This window comes from Mustela putorius, unplaced genomic scaffold (genome assembly GCF_011764305.1).
Source record: "Mustela putorius furo isolate JIRA1106 unplaced genomic scaffold, ASM1176430v1.1 tig00537227_pilon_pilon_pilon, whole genome shotgun sequence".
NCBI lineage: Eukaryota > Metazoa > Chordata > Mammalia > Carnivora > Mustelidae > Mustela > Mustela putorius.
The window spans coordinates 5,448,590-5,467,192 of NW_025422368.1; the positions used below are offsets into that span (position 1 = coordinate 5,448,590).

At 44.2% G+C, this 18,603-nt stretch overlaps 1 protein-coding gene across 3 annotated transcripts; it reads right to left on the reverse strand.

Annotated features, from left to right (window-relative positions):
• Positions 1-13,219: 13,219 nt before the first annotated feature.
• LOC101680692 (cytochrome c oxidase assembly protein COX14) lies at positions 13,220-18,128 on the reverse strand. Of its 3 annotated transcripts, XM_013049173.2 has the most exons (3): positions 17,871-18,128; positions 16,527-16,584; positions 13,220-13,631 (listed from the first exon to the last, which is right to left on the reverse strand). In XM_013049173.2, the coding sequence occupies exon 3, from the start codon at positions 13,621-13,623 to the stop codon at positions 13,450-13,452; it is 174 nt and encodes a 57-aa protein (XP_012904627.1). In that variant the 5' UTR covers positions 13,624-13,631; positions 16,527-16,584; positions 17,871-18,128; the 3' UTR covers positions 13,220-13,449. The 3 variants fall into 3 exon arrangements, with proteins under 3 accessions (XP_012904627.1, XP_004778883.1, XP_004778884.1); XM_004778826.3 differs by lacking the exon at positions 16,527-16,584 and having other exon boundaries at positions 17,871-18,121; XM_004778827.2 differs by lacking the exons at positions 16,527-16,584; positions 17,871-18,128 and adding an exon at positions 17,670-17,864.
• Positions 18,129-18,603: the final 475 nt, after the last annotated feature.

An 18,603-nucleotide genomic window follows, 5' to 3' on the forward strand; every position in this document is an offset into this window, starting at 1 on the left:
AGAGAGCCTGATGCGGGGCTCGATCCCAGGACCCTGAGCGGAAGGATAGAGGCTTTAACCCACTGAGTCACCCAGGCGCCCCTTGTTTTGTTTTTTAAGAGAGTATGCATGAGCTGGGGAAGGGGCAGACAGAGGGGGGATAGAAAATCTCAAGCAGGCTCTATATCCAGCTCAATCCCACAACCCTAAGACTGGACCTGAGCAGAAATCAAGAGTCGGATGCTTAACCAGCTGAGCCACCCAGGCGCCCCTGCGTGGCTGGCTTTTAAAAAAACTTACCTTGGGGCATATGAAAATTATTTCTGAAAAATCTTACATAGTTATTTGGTCTGAGCTAGTCTACACTCTTATATTTAGTTCCTCAACTTGCCGTATTATTGAATAGACTAGTAATTTTGAAATATGAATGAAAGGCTTTTAAAAGATATGGTTTTAAGGCTTTTGAAATCTGAGCAACTGCTATGTAAATCTGGGGTTAGTTGTCCCAGTTATTCTGACAAAGATGCAACTGAATGGTATAATAAAAAAAATAGTAATAGATAACACACAGCTCTTCATTACACGCCAGGCACTATATTAAGCACTTCACATGTGATAAAAATGAAGCAAAAAGAATGAACTTGCCTAAGGTGGAACAGCTAATAAAGAATCAAACTGGTACTTGATTACTAAAAACAAAAAACCCCAAACCACAAACGCCTTAGATCGCCCATCATGTATCATAAACTTTCATGTTACCTCAACCCTAAAAATAATCACATGAGTTTAGTTAGAGGTGATTCAGTATTGCTGACTATAAACCAAATTCTTCAGACTTTATATCCAATATCAAGCAGGGAAATATTTTCAGTTCAATAAAATATTTAAGTGCCTACTTTACGATACGCACTATGGCAGAAGGTGGGGACACAAAGATGAACAAGATCTGGTTTCTGCTCTCAAAGAGCTCCTATACCCACAATAAGGGGGAAAGGTATTCCAGTGCAAGAAGAACTATCCTAAATTATTCTTGGCAAGGTGGGAGAAAACTTGAAAGTGGAGCTTGGCCATTAACTGAAATGGAAAGGTATGTTTAGAAGAGATGTCCAAGTATGTGAAAGATACCAGTCCTGGCTTAATGCAGGCTAACATAACTTGAGACAAGCATCTAGAAATGGTAGTAAAGGTTTGGTTTTGTTTTCAATGCATAGTTGAGGAAATCCAGGAAAGGGGACACCAAAGACACAACGAAAGGAACTGAAAACTAGTGCAGAAGGTAAAACAGTTGATGCAATTACTGGAGGGATAAGGGAACATAACTGAAGGACTTGGGTTTTAATGCTGACAAGAAACAAGACCATGCAGGAAGCTGGAAATGAGACCTCCAGTTAAAACTGGGATCCTGAGACAGAAACAGCCTTACTGAAAGGGGGGAAACCATGAAAAATTCATCCAGTTGGCAAAAAAAGGAAGGCAGGAAATTTGGAACCATGGAATTTCACTCCATGTGAATTTGAGAATTTAAATATACAATTTCTGTGTGGTCTAGGAAATACCATGACCTTCCCCACCCCATCCCCAGGTAAAAACTTGCATAAAAATGGTCTCAGATCATTTACCCGTGGCACTGCTCTGGAGAGACGGGCGTGATGATGCAGACCACGTGGGATTCTTACACCATTACCACCGCCTCCCAAATGAAAAAGCTCTGAAACACCATCTGGGTCAAACCTGCCAGACCTATAACTAACAAAATAACTAGTATCCAGAATATACATAACTAAAGAAACAACAAAGACAACCAGTACCAAGACAAAGGGGAGGGTCAAGAATATGAATAGGCAATTTCTACAGGAAGAATATGTTAATGGATAACAAGTCAATTAAAGGGTGCATGGGTGGCTCAGTGGGTTAAGCTGCTGACTTTGGCTCAGGTCATGATCTCAGGGTCCTGGGATCAAGTTCCGCATCAGGCTCCCTGCTCAGCGGGGAGTCAGCTTCTCCCTCTGCCCAACCCCACCCCCATGCTTGCTTCTCTGTCTCTCTGAAGTAAATAAATACAATCTTTTAAATTAATTAATTAAAGAGGTGCTCTACCCTACTGGAAATCAGTAATACATAAATTAAAACTAACAGAGGGCGCCTGGGTGGCTCAGTGGGTTAAACCGCTGCCTTCTGCTCAGGTCATGATCTCAGGGTTCTGGGTTCGAGGCCCGCATCGGGCTCTCTGCACAGCAGGGAGCATGCTTCCTTTTCTCTCTCTCTCTGCCTGCCTGTCTACTTGTGATCTCTCTCTGTCAAATAAATAAATAAATAAAATCTTAAAAAAAAAAATTAAAACTAACAGAAAGCACTTAACACCACTTTGGAAAACGTAACAAAAACTAGTAAAGCTAGGGGCACCTGGGTGGCTCAGTGGGTTAAAGCCTCTGCCTTCAGCTCGGGTCATGATCCCAGGGTCCTGGAATCAAGCCCCGCATTGGGCTCTCTGCTCAGTGGGGAGCCTGCTTCCTCCTGTCTCTCTGCCTGCCTCTCTGCCTACTTGTGATCTCTGTCTGTCAAATAAATAAATAAAATCTTAAAAAAAAAAATTTAAAAAAAAAAACTAGTAAAGCTAAATATTAGTAATGATTACTCTTGGAGAAACTAGTAGATGGGCCCAAGAAAACATTCAAGGATACTCATCGGATTGCTATTTATAAGAGGAAAAAAGTGGAGATGACTCAATGAGATTTCTCTAAAGGAATGGAATAAATTGATTTACTCATGCAGTTGGATGAGCAATTAAAAACTAAGGGGTTTGGGGCGCCTGGGTGGCTCAGTGGGTTGGGCCGCTGCCTTCGGCTCGGGTCATGATCTCGGGGTCCTGGGATCGAGTCCCGCATCGGGCCCTCTGCTCGGCGGGGAGCCTGCTTCCCTCTCTCTCTCTCTGCCTGCCTCTCCATCTACTTGTGATTTCTCTCTGTCAAATAAATAAATAAAATCTTTAAAAAAAACAAAACAAAAAAAAAAAAAAACTAAGGGGTTTTTTCCTTCTTTTTTGTCAATATGGATGTACTAGTCTGAACCAAGAGAATATAAATACATAAATTTTAAAAAGATCTGTTATAAGGAGTTGGCTCACATAATTGTAGAGGCAGAGAAGTTCCTAGGATCTGAAGTCAGCAAGCTAGAGTACCAGTAGAGCTGATGATGGAGTCCCAGTCTGATTCTGAGGCCAGTTGTCTCAGCTCAGACAGGCAAGTGGAGAGAGAATTCTCTTACTCTGCCTATTTTTATTCAAGCTGACAATGAATTGGTTGAGGCCCAACCACACTGGGGAGTGCAACCAGCTTTACTCAGTCTGTGGATTCAAATTTTTATATCTCATTCAGAAACATCCAGACGCATGAGGAATTGTTTAACCAAGTCTCTGGGCCCTGAGTGGGCCAGTCCAGTCACCATCTAAAATTAACCAGCACAATGGATAAATAAATGTCAAAAACATGTTGAGTGAAAAGAGCAAGTTTCAAAAGAAAATCTCCCATTTGATGAAATTAACATTACTTTTTTTAACCCCAAATAATATTATGTATTTCTACAGTAAAAGTTTGGAAACATATCAGAAGGATGGATAGTTTTTATCTTTGGGAAGGGAGGATGTGGGTAAGATGAGTAATGGTATCATATTTTATTTTTGGTGCTTTTTACATTTGGAATAGTTCATTTCAAATATTTTTTAATACAAAAAGTATATGGCATTTTCAGGGAACTAACCTGCTAGAGTTGGATCAAAGAGGCAGGAGGTGAGAATAAGGAGACGGCTTGGGACTGTATAGTGAAGAACCCTGACTATCATTTTGAAGTACATTTTATTTTATTTTATTTTATTTTTTAAGATTTTATTTATTTATTAGAGAGAGCATGAGAAGGGAGAGGTCAGAGGGAGAAGCAGACTCCCTGTTGAGCAGGGAGCCTGATGTGGGACTCGATCCTGGGACTCCAGGATCATGACCTAAGCCAAAAGCAGTTGCTTAACCAACTGAGCCACCCAGGCGCCCCTGAAGTACATTTTAGATGATAGATTATAGGAGCCCTCAAAGGTTTAAAGCAACAAATGAGTCTTTTAAAAAGTATTCATGGGGGGAAAAAGTACTCAGGGGAGGGTATCTTACTAGTTGGGACTAGACATTAGAGGTACAAGAAATGTCTTTATAAAAAAAAAGGGACAGGGGTCCCTGGGTGGCTCAGTCAGTTAAGCGTCTGCCTTCAGCTCAGATCATGATCTTAGGGTTCTGGGAATCAAGCCCCTTTTGGGCTCCCTGCTCCACGGGGAGTCTGCTTTTCCCTTTCCCTCAATCCCTCCCCCCTGCTCATGCTCTCTCTCTCTCTCAAATAAAATCTTTAAAAAAGGGACTGAATCAGCGACTGATAGTAAGGTTACAATCTGTTCTGCCCTCACCTCAGCCATCTGTCTATAGTTGTCTTTTCTTGTTCAGTAAAGTTTCCTGCAGAGCAGGCCTCACCAACAGAGTTCAGTCATAAGCCCTAGGCCTATTAAAAAAAAAAAAAGCAGATTTGGGAATCTTCTTTCGCTCCAATGACTGCTCTGTGACAAACACCTAGGAAACAATACTAAGCTTTTGACAGCAACAGGGTTCTGCTGTCTGATACTAATTTATTTTACGAAAATGGCTCCCCGTTACAGACCATCCCTTGTTACGGTTCTCAGTTGTCTGCCTGGCTACTTTCCTTCACTGTCCGCGCCCTACAAATGGTTCGCAGGCAGACTAGAATCTTGCCACCAAAGCTGCCTCTGACTAACACAGGGTGGGGAGAGCCCTGGTGTCCCAGACCTTGCCAATTAGTGCTTCTCTCCCGAGTCTTTGGTTCTGAACAACAGAAGGAACCAGAGAAGAGTCAATCAACATTCACTGCAGATCTTTACGTACCTGTAAACACACTGGAAATGGTCTGGAAAAATACACTGAACTGGTAACACCAGTAATTTTCGAGCAGGGAAATTGTGGGGAATAGAGGGAATGACAAGGGGTACTTTCAGTTATCTCAATTTTTAAAAATTTTACATAGAAAATATATTCATGGGGGCACCTGGGTGGCTCAGTGGGTTAAGCCTCTGCCTTTGGCTCAGGTTATGATCTCAGGATCCTGGGATCGAGTCCTGCATCGGGCTTTCTGCTCGGTGGGGAGTCTGCTTCCCCTTCTCTCTCTGCCTGCTTCTCTGCCTGCTTGTGATCTCTCTGTCAAATAAAGAAATAAAATCTTTAAAATATATATATATATGCACATATATATATGTGTACATATATATATATGTGCATATATATATTCATGTATTCCTGACCTTAAGAAGCTTACAGACTAACTAGGATAAATGATACAAAAAAACTGTTTTTCCTTAAACAAAAAAGTGTATTTTTAAAGTGTGGCAATAGGTTGATAATAATTAAAACTAAAGGATGGGTATAAGAGTCTTATTTCTTTTTCTTTCTTTTTTTTTTTTTAGAAAGTTGATTTCTTTTTTTTTTTTTAAAGATTTTATTTATTTATTTGACAGAGAGAGATCACAAGTAGGCAGAGAAGCAGGAAGAGAGAGAGAGAGGAGGAAGCAGGCTCCCTGCAGAGCAGAGAGCCCGATGCGGGACTCGATCTCAGAACCCTGAGATCATGACCTGAGCCGAAGTCAGCGGCTTAACCCACTGAGCCACCCAGGCGCCCTAAGAGTCTTATTTCTATTCGCTCAGCTTTTGTATATGTTTGAAACCACCAAAATATTTTTTTTTAAGATTTTATTTATTTATTTGACAGAGAGAGAGATCACAAGTAGGCAGAGAAGCAGGCAGAAAGAGAGGAAGAAGCAGGCTCCCTGCTGAGCAGAGAGCCTGATGCGAGGCTCAATCCCAGGACCCTGGAACCATGACCTGAGCTGAAGGCAGAGGCTTACTACCCAGGCGCCCTCCCCCCAAATATTTTTATTATACAAGATATATATGCTCATTGTAAAAAATGCAATTAATGACGTACATGACATTTCCATTTGCCCAATAACTATTAACACTTGGTATATAGCCTTCCAAAACCACTTATGAGATAACCACATGAATACAAATGTTCCTTTAATTTATTTATATTTTTTTTTATTTGAAAGAGTGTGAGCTGGGGGAGGGGGCAGGGCAAAGGGAGAGAATCTTAAGCAGACTTGTGCTGAGAGCAGAGCACAATCTGGGGCTTGATCTCACAACCTTGAGATCATGACCTGAGCTGAAATCAAGAATCAGATTGTTTGCTTGGGGTTTTTTTTTTTTCCTCAAGATTTTACTTATTTGACAGAAAGAGCACAAGCAAGGAGAGCCAGAGGAGAGGGAGAAGCAGATTCCCTGCTGAGTAGGGAGCCTGATACGGAGCTCGACCCCAGGACCCTGGGATCATGACCTGAGCCAAAGGCAGTCGCTTAACCGAGACACCCAGGAACCCCACAAATGTTCCCTTTAAAACAAAAACGAGGTGTGTCTGAGTGACTCATTCGGTTAAATGGCCAACTCTTCATTTTGGCTTAGGTCATTATCTTGAGGTTCTGGGATCAAGCCCTGAGGGAGGCTCCAACTCAGTGAAGAGTCTTGCTTGCCCCTCCGCCCTCCCTCTTGTTGTGCTCTCTCAAAATCTTTTAAAAATTTTAAAATTTAAAAAATAAAACAAAAATGAGATCATACTATACATATTCTGCTAGTTTTGACAGATTTAACATTCCACTTTATGGGTATACCATTATTCAATTCTTTAATGTATTTAAGATTCTTTATTTTTAAAATATTGCAAACAGGGGCACCTGGGTGGCTCAGCAGGTTAAGCAGCAGGCTCTTGGTTTTGGCTCAGGTCATGTCCGCGGGTTCCTGGGATCAGCCTGTGCTGGGCTCTGCACTGAGCAGGGAGTCTGCTAGAGATTCTCTCCTTCCCTCGCCCTTTGCCCCTCCCCCCTGCTTGCTCTCCACTCTCAAAGAAATAGATCTTTTTTTTTTTTTTTAAGATTTTATTTATTTATTGGGCACCTGGGTGGCTCAGTGGATTAAGCCGCTGCCTTCGGCTCAGGTCATGATCTCAGGGTCCTGGGATCGAGTCCCGCATCAGGCTCTCTGCTCAGCAGGGAGCCTGCTTCCCTCTCTCTCTCTCTCTCTCTGCCTGCCTCTCTGTCTACTTGTGATTTCTCTCTGTCAAATAAATAAATCTTTAAAAAAAAAAAAAAGACTTTATTTATTTATTTGTTGGAGAGAGAAAAAGCACAAGCAGGGGCAGTGGCAGGCAGAGAGAGAAGCAGACTCCCCACTGAGCAAGGAGCCCCCTACATTACAGTCTTGATGCAGAATTCCTTCTTTGGGAACTCTCAAGTCTCTGTTCTTAAGGCCTTCAACTGATTGGATGAGCCCCATCCACAATATGGAGGACAATCTGCTTTACTGAGTGTCTGATTTAAATGTTGACTACATGGGGCACCTGGGTGACTGAGTGGGTGAGACTTCTGCCCTCAGCTCAGTTCATGGTCTCAGGGTCCTGGGATTGAGCCCCGCGTCGGGCTCTCTGCTTGGTAGGGAGCCTGCTTCCCCCTCTCTTTCTGCCTGCCTCTCTGCCTACTTGTTCCCTCTCTCTCTCTCTCTCTCTCTCTCTCTCTGTCAAATAAATAAATAAATAAATAATAAACGTTGACTACATCTAAAAAATACCTTCACAGCAACATCCAGACTGGTGTTTGGCCAAACAACTGAGCACCATAGCCTGGCTAAGCTGACACAAAATTAACCATCACCTCAGCACTGTAGTAAAAGATGACCAAATGTGAATGAATTATTTCTAAACCACCTACTTTGTATAACGAGTATTTATAACTCTCTTGGTACTAATCTTAAATACAATGAATAATTGTTTAACATACCAACACACATAATTTTTAAAAATCAGCATAAGGCTCTAACAGTAACATAAAGGAGAATTTTAAAACAATTTACAGTAACGTGATTTCTGTGTGTAAATATGTGGACTAGCATTTGGGTGGTTGCCCTTCTGTACACCCACCATCAATTCAGTGGCTACAAATGCAGACGGTCACAACTGCATTATGTCACAGACTCAAATACCAAGAACAGGCTTTGCCATCAAAGGCACGGCTTTCTGAAATGGTATACAAAAGTTCTGAATAAGACAAATTACTGCAGTCTTCCCTCCATTTTATATAAAGCTGCATGCTAAGAGAAATCCGAGTACACTAAACCATACAAAAAGTACATTTGTGTTTATATGGAAAAGAGAAATTATAGGCTCAGCTAATTTTAAACTGTCTTTTCTTTTATTTGAGTATTTATAGAGACATCTGATAGTTGTACGGGACTTGGGACTTGTGCAGAGACTATCCTGGGCACTGCAAAAAATCTAGCATCCTTGGCCTCCACCCACCAAATGCCGGACACTCACTGTGACAATCAAAACATTTTCACCTGGGGGCGGGGGGGTACTACTTCAGCTAAGAACAATAGTGGTGAACAGGAAGCCATCAAAATTATTTCCCTCCAAGTTCTTCTTTAAGCAATTGGAAAAAAAAAATGCAGGAAATCAAGGAATAATATATACTTCCATTATTTCCAACACCCAGAATTAACATCTCTAACATTCTGTCTTATCTCAAATCTTAGTTGTAAAAGAAGTACAAAATTAGAGACCTGTGACATTGTGATAAAAGAAACAGGGGCAGGGGTGCCTGGGTGGCTCAGAGGGTTAAGTCTCTGCCTTCAGCTCAGGTCATGATCTCAGGGTCCTGGGATTGAGCCCCACATCAGGCTCTCTGCTCAGCAGGGAGCCTGCTTCCCCCTCTCTCTCTGCCTGCCTCTCTGCCTACTTGTGATCTGTCAAATAAATAAAAATATTAAAAAAAAAAAAAAAAGAAACAAAGAAACACAGGTTCAGTTGGTAGAGCCTCTTGATCTTGGTGTTGTTAGAGCCCCATGTTGAGGGCAGAGTTTACTTTAAAAAAAAAAAGCAATATATACATGTATACATAAATATTTGGTCGTCTTCTCCAGTTATTGGCAATTTCTAAGACCTCCATAATCTCCAGAGTGATGATGTCTGTACGTTAATGAGCTGACTTGGTGGGGCTCTAGCAAGCCACAGGATGGAAGCTGATCACCATAGCAACAGGGCCATGGCAGAATTAGAAGACTGGAACTATCCGCCTCACTCTCCCATCCCCCAGGTTGGGAATAGGGGCTGCAGATTGAGCTAACTACCAGTGACCAATGATTTAATCAATTGTGTTTATGTAACAGGGCCTCCAGAAAAACCCTCAACAATGGGGTTCAGAGAGCTTCTGGATGGAGAACACACTAAGGTGTTAATAGGGTGGTATGCCTTTACCCTGCCTTAATCATCTCTTCTATTTGGCTGTTTCTGAGTGGTATTCTTTATAATAAACCAAGCAATAAAGTGTTTCTCTAGTTAAGCTTTGTGAGCCATTGTAACAAATTATCAAATCTAAGGAGGTCATGCGAACGGATTTGTAGCCAAGTGAGGCAGAGTGTGGATAACCTAGGGATCTACTACTTGTAACTGGCATCTTAAATGGGAGCCAGTCTTGTGAGACTAAGTCTTTAACCTGTGGAGTCTGTGCTGACTCCAGGTAGCTAAGGGCAGAACTGAATTGTAGGATACTCAGCTGCTGTCTGGAGAGGTGGGAGATATTGTTCTGAGTGGGAAAAATACATTTGATGTCAGAAGTCTTGTGACTAGAACAGTTGTCATTTAAGTTCCCTTCTACCTCTGCCCGACTTCACTTCACCTCACCCCCAATATAACTACTACTGTGAGTTCAGTGTGTCCTTTCAATCTATTTTTTTGTACTTTTACAATTATATATGGAGATATATAGATAAATGTATCTCCATCTTCACAACATAGAGGATAGTTGTCCCCATGGGTTAGATACTCTATCACACTCAATTTCTCACATACATGCTGATCTGTTTGAGTTTATTGTACTAGACCAAGAACCTATTCTCTACTCCTACACTAATGTCACTACATTTGGATTACTCTAAGTGTCCTACTATGTCATGGTATCTGGTAGACTAACGCATCTTATGTTTCTCTTCAAAACTGTCTTAGTTACTTGTGCTTTTAAAGAATTTTTAAAATATTTTATTTATTTATTTGACAGACAGAGATCATATGTAGGCAGAGGCAGGCAGAGAGAGAGGAAGGGAGGCAGGCTCCCCACTGAGCAGAGAGCCCAATGTGGGGCTTGATCCCAGGATCCTGGGACCATGACCTGAGCTGAAGGCAGAGGCTTAACCCACTGAGCCACCCAGGTGCCCCTTTTAAAGATTTTTTAAAAGGAAAAATGGTGTCTTCTACAGATATGTGCCCCAGTATGGGAGGGTGAAAAGTCCAAGAAACTCTATTGGAAGAGAAAAAAGAAGATAAGGGGGTGTGGGGATGGGTACCCAAGATATTCTATTCAGAGAGAAAGCACAAATAGGCATGGAACAAGAAACAGCATGCAAGCATATAGGCAGTTGATATTACCGGAACAAAAAAGGATGATGTAGGGACATAAAATGGGTCAGGTCTTAAGGACCTCATACGCCATACTAAGGAGTCTGGACTTGACTCCACAGGTCAAAGATTCTTAACCCATACCCTATGGTTGAGCTTCGGAGGACAGCAAAAGCAAAAGTGCCATAATCATGTTAGTTCCAAATAGAGGTCTCTGATAGCAATGTGGCAGATAAATCTGATGAGGTCAAGAGTGAATCAAGACCTCTAAGTCTTCTGCAAAATTATAAGCAAGAAATGATAAGGAATGAACTGATTAAGTGGATGTTTAAATGGTAAAAATTAAGAAGATAATTACTTGGGGAGGAGTAGGATATAGAAGTCTAATAAAACTCCCACTATTTCTGACTTGATGATAGCATCATTAACTAAAGTAGGAGGGAAAAAAATAGGTCCTGGAGACAAGAAGGAATGTGGTTAGTCGTGGACATACCAAGTTAGAGAGGCCTACAGGATATTCAAGTAGATATGTCAAGCAACTGGATATAGCTGAAGCCCAAGGCCAATCTGGAAGATACAGATTTGGAAGTCAGCAGCAGGCATTAATAGCTGACATCTACTGAGTGCTTATTATATGCCAAAGAAATACTGAATTTGAATTATGTCATTTGATCTTTAACCTAATCTCTTAAATTAGGAACTGTTATTTTTTAATCCCCATTAGACAGAGGTAAACTGAGGAGTTAAGTAATTAGCCTTCTGCAATATGGCGAGAATGGTAGAGTTGGGATCCCAACACTAAGCACTTAATTTTCATGTTAAAACCATTGAGTACCTGGAATAATGTAGGAAAAACATACAGAAAAAAAAAAAAAAAACAGAACGAAGGCAATGGTCTAAGAAAAAAACTTTGAAGCACATCAGATCAGTGTTTAAAGTGGGCAGAAATTCCCAAAGGAGGGACGCCTGGGTGGCTCAGTTGGTTAAGCGGCTGCCTTCGGCTCAGGTCATGATCCCAGCGTCCTGGGATCGAGTCCCACATCGGGCTCCTTGCTTGGCAGGGAGCCTGCTTCTCCCTCTGCCTCTAGCCTGCCACTCTGTCTGCCTGTGCTTGCGCTCTGTATCTCTCTCTCTAACAAATAAATAAAAATCTTTAAAAAAAAAAAAAAATAATTGTCTAAAAAAAAAAAAAAAAAAAAAAAAAAAAAAAAAAAAAAAAAAAGAAATTCCCAAAGGAAATCAAAAGGAAAAGTCAAGGCAGAGAAGGAAACAAGATAGTGGTCCCACCCTGTGGCCAAAGCAGAGCTTCAGTGCAGCGGCTGAACAGCCGGGGAAGGACTGTAATCATCAGTGGGTGTGACACGAGAGGCCATGCCAACCAGGAGTTTCAACACAATGGAGGAGGTGGAAGGAATTTCAAGTCCGTGGAAGGAGCATCACGTAGACTTCTTGAATAACCTTGAGAAGTCTGTTTAGATAGGAGGTGGGGGGCCTTAAGCAAGTTTGTATACTGAAAAGAAAGAAGAGTATGAATTAAAGACAACAAATGGAGCAAGGCCTGGGATGGAAAAGGGTAATGAGGTAGGAGGCAAAGATTGCAGTGGAGCTGTTTGAGGGCTCTGCTATGGGCACAGGCTGGACAGGAAATCAAGAAAGGGCTGACAGACTGGAAGAAAATAGAAGGAATCAAAAGACCTGAAGTCTGTAAGCTCTAGAGCAGGAAATGAGAATGCAAGAGAGCATCTTGAAATGGAATGATGTTAAAGAAAAGGAGAGGGGAGGGGAGAGGCAGAGGAAGGGAGGGGGAAAAAAACCTGGTGTTACACTTTTTGGAAGCGCACAGGCGAGCTGGGAGAATGGCGACCCTACCTACTTTCTGCGTTACGTGAGAAAGGAGAGGCAGTGGAATTCTTGGTTAACACACCAAGAGAGGATGGGAGTACAAGGCCTGGTGGCACAGGAAAGCTGAGTGTTTCTAATCACAGTAGAGGACTTTCACGTGAAAGGTTTAGGAGTGAAAGCGTGAGAGATAACAAATATCCAAGGGGATTGTTATCTCTGACGATTATCAAAAATGAGAATGAAGTCAACTAGCAAGCCTCAAGGCTCACAATGGAAGCGTGGCAAGAACAGCTGTCCTCTTAGTTGGGTTTTACCTTGAATGCACTGTGTTTTCTTTTAAATCCTCTACACAACCCTGCAAAAAGACTGCAGGTAGACTTCTGTGCACTGGCACAGGGAGAAATCAATCCTATGCTAATACGACGCCCACTGAGCCTGAGGAGCTGGACTGCATTACTACAGGCTGCCCAACAACCCTTCCCTTTGGGAACTATGCCTCCTCCACTCCCGGCAATTTTGATAGGGCTGTTACACAAGGGCTTCTGCCTTCCTTAACTGAGAGGCACACGTGTGGCCACGAGCTGTCCGGAGTACCTTTACCTGGACACAGTAATTGGTCTAGGAACGGTCACTGACCAAGAAGAGCTATGGTCTTTAGTCTTTTCAGGGGATGTGTACAGATGCTGGAACAGTCTTTTGTCTGAGATCATGAGCTGACACCACAACTCCTAAAACTGCATACCCCCACTTCACAGGGGCCAAGGGCTCAAAATATGGAAATCCAGTTTGTGACTAGAAAACTGGTAGTCAAGGTCCCACCTCGGCCTTCCGTACCCTATTTAAGTAAACAAAAATACCAAGACACAGACTAACAAGATATTTAATGTCTGTAGGTGTGCTTGATCCTCCCATTCCTGTCATGATTCCACTGCCTCCCCGAACCAGCAGTGCCAGAGAAAACAGGGGCACTTTTTCTCAGCAGGATTTGAAAACCATTAAGGCCCTAGTTCTCTTGACTTGGAAAGGATTGCAGATGAGATCATTCCACAGCATGCCTTAGGCCTCTCTGCTCAAGGAGGAAAACCCCCGGTTCTACAAGGCTCCTGAGGTCTTCTGTTCTTCCGCAGCCTGGCGCCGGGCGCTGCGCAGCTGGAAATAGCGGTAGGCTCGGGCACTGCAGAGGTAGCCCCCGTACACAGTGAGAAGCATCATGGAGGCAGAGAAGGTCTTGTAGCCAATGTCAGCTAGCTGCTTGGCAGTTGGCATGTTGTCCCCTACAAAGACAGACTGGATTTAGACCCAAGAGTAAGGCCTCATCTTCCCAGACCCTTCTCTTTGTAAGGCCACTCCCCACCTTTTGCACCTGCTCAGTCTGTCTGTACTCTACTCTGAAGGGTCCCTCCACATACACAGTGTTCAGGAACACTTAAGATTCAGAAAGACAGGGGCGCCTGGGCAGCTCAGTCAGTTAAACGTCTTTCAGCTTTCCACTCAGGTTGTGATCCCAGGGTCCTGGCATCGAGCTGCATCGGGATCCCTGCTCAGGGCGGGGAGTCTGCTTCTCCCTCTCCCTCTGCCATTCCCCCCCGCTTGTGCTCTCTGGCTCTCTCTCTGTCAAATAAACAAACAAAATCTTAAAAAAAAAAAAAAAAAAAAAGATTCAGAAAGATAAAGTCTGCATATGAGATACAGACAGTGCTGGAAATAGGTGCATCTGAATGACATTACAGGTAAAATCTGGCCCTCTTTTGTTTGTGGAGGTAAAGGACTGGTATGAGCCACCCAGAAATGTCCTTAACTGACATATGACTATAAGCACGCGTCAGTTTTTCTGGCTAGTAGAGAATTAATGGGAGTAGTCAGGGATTAAACATCAGCAGTGAATTACTCTCTCTGGGAGGATCAAATGGGAACCTTCTACAAGTAACCAATTTGTTTTCCCATGAAAACAGTCTTGTTCATGGTGGCTAAGTTCCCATGTTAGCCCTCAAGCATCTGTGTAAGTCCTAACATACCTGAAATAATGTCAACAGTACATTTTTATCAGTTATACTTAAACTTCTATGGCATTAATTCTAAGTTCCAAACATAATACCAAAACTTACTGAGGCCCTAGCAAACTGTTTGCAAAAGGTAACTTCTCATTTAACTGTTCCCTGGATATTCTGAACTAGGGAATAAGATAAAGTTTAGCACGGGACTCTTGCAATCTGAACAAAATACTCTTCAATTTGTAACTATGAATGTGTTCTTAGTCTCCTCACTGTTGAGGGAATTGACATTAAAAGACTGACTGAAATTAGTGAGAATAGGTTTCTTAAAAGTCAAGAATTTGAAGAAGAAAAGCTCAGAATTAGCTGGTTTAAGGGGTTGAGAGTAGGGTGAGACACTTAAGTGCTTCTCAGAGTGAGTCCTACTCGCTACACACTGCCTTTGAGGCAGTCCTTGAGAATGGAACCCAAGTTGAGCTGAGGGACAGCTTCCTTGAATTATAATCCCCAAGGACTATACAAAGTGACAGTAAATGAGGTCAGAGGAAGAAAACCAAATGACACAGGTTGAGTAAGAGTTGTGTTTGGGTTATCTGAGGTTTGAAAGGACCCAAACTCTAGGACGGTGAAGAAAACACACACACACAGAGCAGGACACTAAGGTGGTAAACACGCCCCCAGCAAAGAGACCTGCAACCTTCAGCATCTTCCTCACTTATTCCTTCTCCACCTATCCCCCCCTGGCTAGATACTAACCAGGTATAGGACCACTTCCTCAAGAGGCTGGAAGAAGGAGGCTGGAAGCATTCACCAGCTAACAAAGTGAAAGGATGGTATACCTTGGCTAGGAGAGTGACAAATGACCTACTAACAGATATAATTTTGGGGTCTAGAACTTCACTTTCATCTCTATTCTAATCCAATGAGAGATTTCTATTTTCACATTAACCAAAACTCTCCACAGGCCCTGAACTAAGTAAGGCAGGGCAGTAGAAAAGGAGAGGACAGATGCAGCAGTTATTCTGGAAGTAGAACAAGATTTATTAACGAAATGGATTAGGACATGGCTGAAAGTATCTCCAAGGTAGCAAACCAAGAAACTGTGGATTGGGATACTGTTAATAGGAGTAAGAAACAGGTGTGTGTCACTGTGTGTATGGGGGTAGCAGTGGCAGTGAGTGGCAGAAAAGAAGACCGTGAGCTGGGTTTTGGACATGTTAAAATTAAGACGCTCAATCCAACACTCATATGATGATGTCTCTCAGGCAGATGGATATGCACATCTGGACAGATGCTGGAAGAGAGCCTAGGCTACAGATACAAAAGGAGGTAACAAGTAACACTAAAGCAGAGGATAAGACTGGAGAGAGAAGACAAGGAAAGACAAATCTGAAGGAAAATAGTGAAAGAGAGCAGATGGGAAATTCCAGAAACATCTGGGGGGCTTTTTTATTCAATTACATCTCCCTTCCTGGTTGAAAATCACTGCTGTATCAAGTCACTGCCACTGATGGTGGTGTGCTATAACCTTCCCACCTGTTGAGCCCGAAGGAAAACTGGGTACCATTACTGCAAGTTAAGTTCCGAGAACACTCAAATGGGATCATTGGATGGCAGCAAGTGACTAGATCACAGGTAAACATTCCTAAGGTAGAAGTCAACTTAGCACACTAGACTGGAACAGGCATTAAGTAAATGCACACATTCTTTTTTTACTCTTTAAAGTAGGCTCCACACCCAAGGTGTGGCTCGAACTCAGCACCCAAGATCAAGAGTTGCATGCTCTACCGACTGAGCCTGCCAGGCACCCCAACAAAGCACAGATTCTAACTCCAGCAGGCCCACAAACTCTGCCACCGTCCCCCAAGTTCATGCACTTAGGTATTTTCCAGAGACAGAGAGAAATAGATTATTAGAAGGATAACCCCTTCACCTCATAGATAAGAATTCTTGTGATTTTTCTGGTTAAGGGAATAGAAGTGATAGGCAGCAGCCTGAGAAGGCAACAAGACCAAGGAAATTCTAGTATACCCTCCTTATTGATAAGGAAGATCTGAATATGCTTTAGAGAAGAAGCTGGTGGCTAAACAGAGGATAAAAGAAGAGGTGGGTAGGATGGAACAAGATCCAGAATGGCCTGGTAAAGGTGAAATTAGAACCCCAGGTAGAAGTATTTACCTTGGAAATGAAACTTTTGAGGTTAGCAGAACATTCTCACCTGAGCAACATCAATTTTCTTAAAAAAAAAAAAAAAAGTGCTCAATGCTGGGTCTGTTATGGAGTGATGAGGTTAACCTGAAGGTTTCAAAAAAAAAAAAAAAAAAGGAAAAACTGCAAGTACAGTATAGAAAATTCCATAGGAGTGCAATCTGCAAAGTTCTTTTTTGCCCCCCCCCCCCCCCGAAACATGGCGGTACCTCGAGGCTCGGGGGTTAGCCTCTGGAAATCATTTCATTTTTTTTTTTTTTTAAAGATTTTATTTGAGACACGGAGACACAGAGAGAAAGCACAAAGCAGGGGAGAGGCGGAGGAGAAGCAGACTCCCCGCTTCACAGGGAGCCCAACTGGGTACCCAATCCCAGGACCTGAAGGTCATGACCTGGACCAAAAGCAGATATTCAGGCGACTGAGCCACCCAGGCGCCCCTGGAAATCACATCCTCAAATGTGTTCCAACCACCTCCGCTTAGATTTACTCATTTATCTGTCTACCTTTTTACTCCTGCTATGAAAGTCACAGAGGGAAAAAAGGCTTCAGTCTCAAAGTAGCTAATGTCTGATGGGGTAAAGCCACAGACCCCAAATCCAGTTATTTAACGTAAAAGATGGGCGGTGACCAGACGAGAAACGAGGTGAGAGCTCAAAGAAAAGTTGGAAGGTGGGGGGTGACTCAAGAAGTCAGCAGCAAGCTGGGGACGGGGGGGTGGCTCCGTCCTTTAATACGGAAGACAGGATGCATACCAGTAGGGAAGAGAGAAGGGGAGAGCATTCCGGGAGCTGAACGCGGCAACACCGGGTGCCCGGGAGAGCCGCACACCAAGGTGCAGCTGACTGTTAGGCAAGGGCCAGAGCTACTTAAGTTGGAGCATGGAGGGCCAAGACCCCGGGTGGGAGGAAAAGTCTGACAGGAACCTACGGCTGTCGGGGGTCTGTTGGGCTGGAAGCGGTGCTGGACGCCGGCTCGCGGTGAGGGGGGCGGGGAACGCGGTGATCTCAAGGGCACTGAAGGCCGGGGCATGGGACAATGGGTAAACCAAGGCCGGCCCAAAACGAGGCGCCTCAGCGGACGAGCAGCCCCTACGGGGCTCTCGCAACGGCGTACCTGGGTGCTAGGTGCTGCTGCTTCCTGGCGTCCAGCCGCGGCCTCAGCCAAGGCCGGCAGCGTCTGGCCGCGGCAGTCTGCCAATTTCCTGGAGCAGCCGGACGCAGCACGCCTGGACACGTACGCGAGGGTACCGGCCCGTTCCTGGGGGGCTATTAGTGCAGGAAGACACCCTTTCTCCCTCCCACCCGTCCCACTTACCCTCTAGGGACTCGCCTCCGGACGCAAGAGACGTCAGCACGCGCCCGGACCCACGCAAATCCGCCCACAGAGAACAGAGCCGGCGCACGCCGCAGCTCTGCGCGTTGCCGCCTTTGCGCTTCCAGGCCAGTCACCCTTACTACGCATCCTCAGACCAGTCTTCCTCTTGGAGAGGACTGTTGAATTCTGGGGATTGTAGTCTTTCTCCATGGACTGCCGGTCTTTGGTGACTCCAGCTCCAGCCCCGGAACTTGTAGGATACACAATCACCACAGAAAAGACCGTCTAGCTTTCCGACTCGGAGTCAGCCAATCCCCAGCCTGGGCGCGGTGACGCCTCCGGGAGCTGGGTGGATTCTCTCGGGGTCAGCCCTCGGAGGTGGGCCGCGCGCCCCCTAGAGCCTGCACCTGCCCTCTTCCGCGTGGGACAGACCCGCCCGGCACCGCGAGGCCTGGCACCACGAGGCCTGGCTGGCCAAGAAGGCGGCAGGTTTGGTCACGGCGCCCGAGTGGGTACGAGGGACGCATCTGGAGCGCTTCTGGACCTTATTGTGATCTCCCCGCTTGCAGGGACCCGCCGGGATTAGGGGACCCCTAGCGGGGAGAGGGACTGTGTGGGCACCCCTGCCTGCCAGGGGCCCGGAGTGGCTGGGATTATCGAGGAGACATGTCCTTCTTGTCTTCATTTTTCCCTGTGCCGCGAATGGAAACATAAGACGCAGCGATACACCACG

Bases quoted from the DNA above. Each gene is read 5' to 3' on its own strand.
- LOC101680692 (XM_013049173.2), bottom strand. From the start codon at position 13,623: ATGCCAACTGCCAAGCAGCTAGCTGACATTGGCTACAAGACCTTCTCT.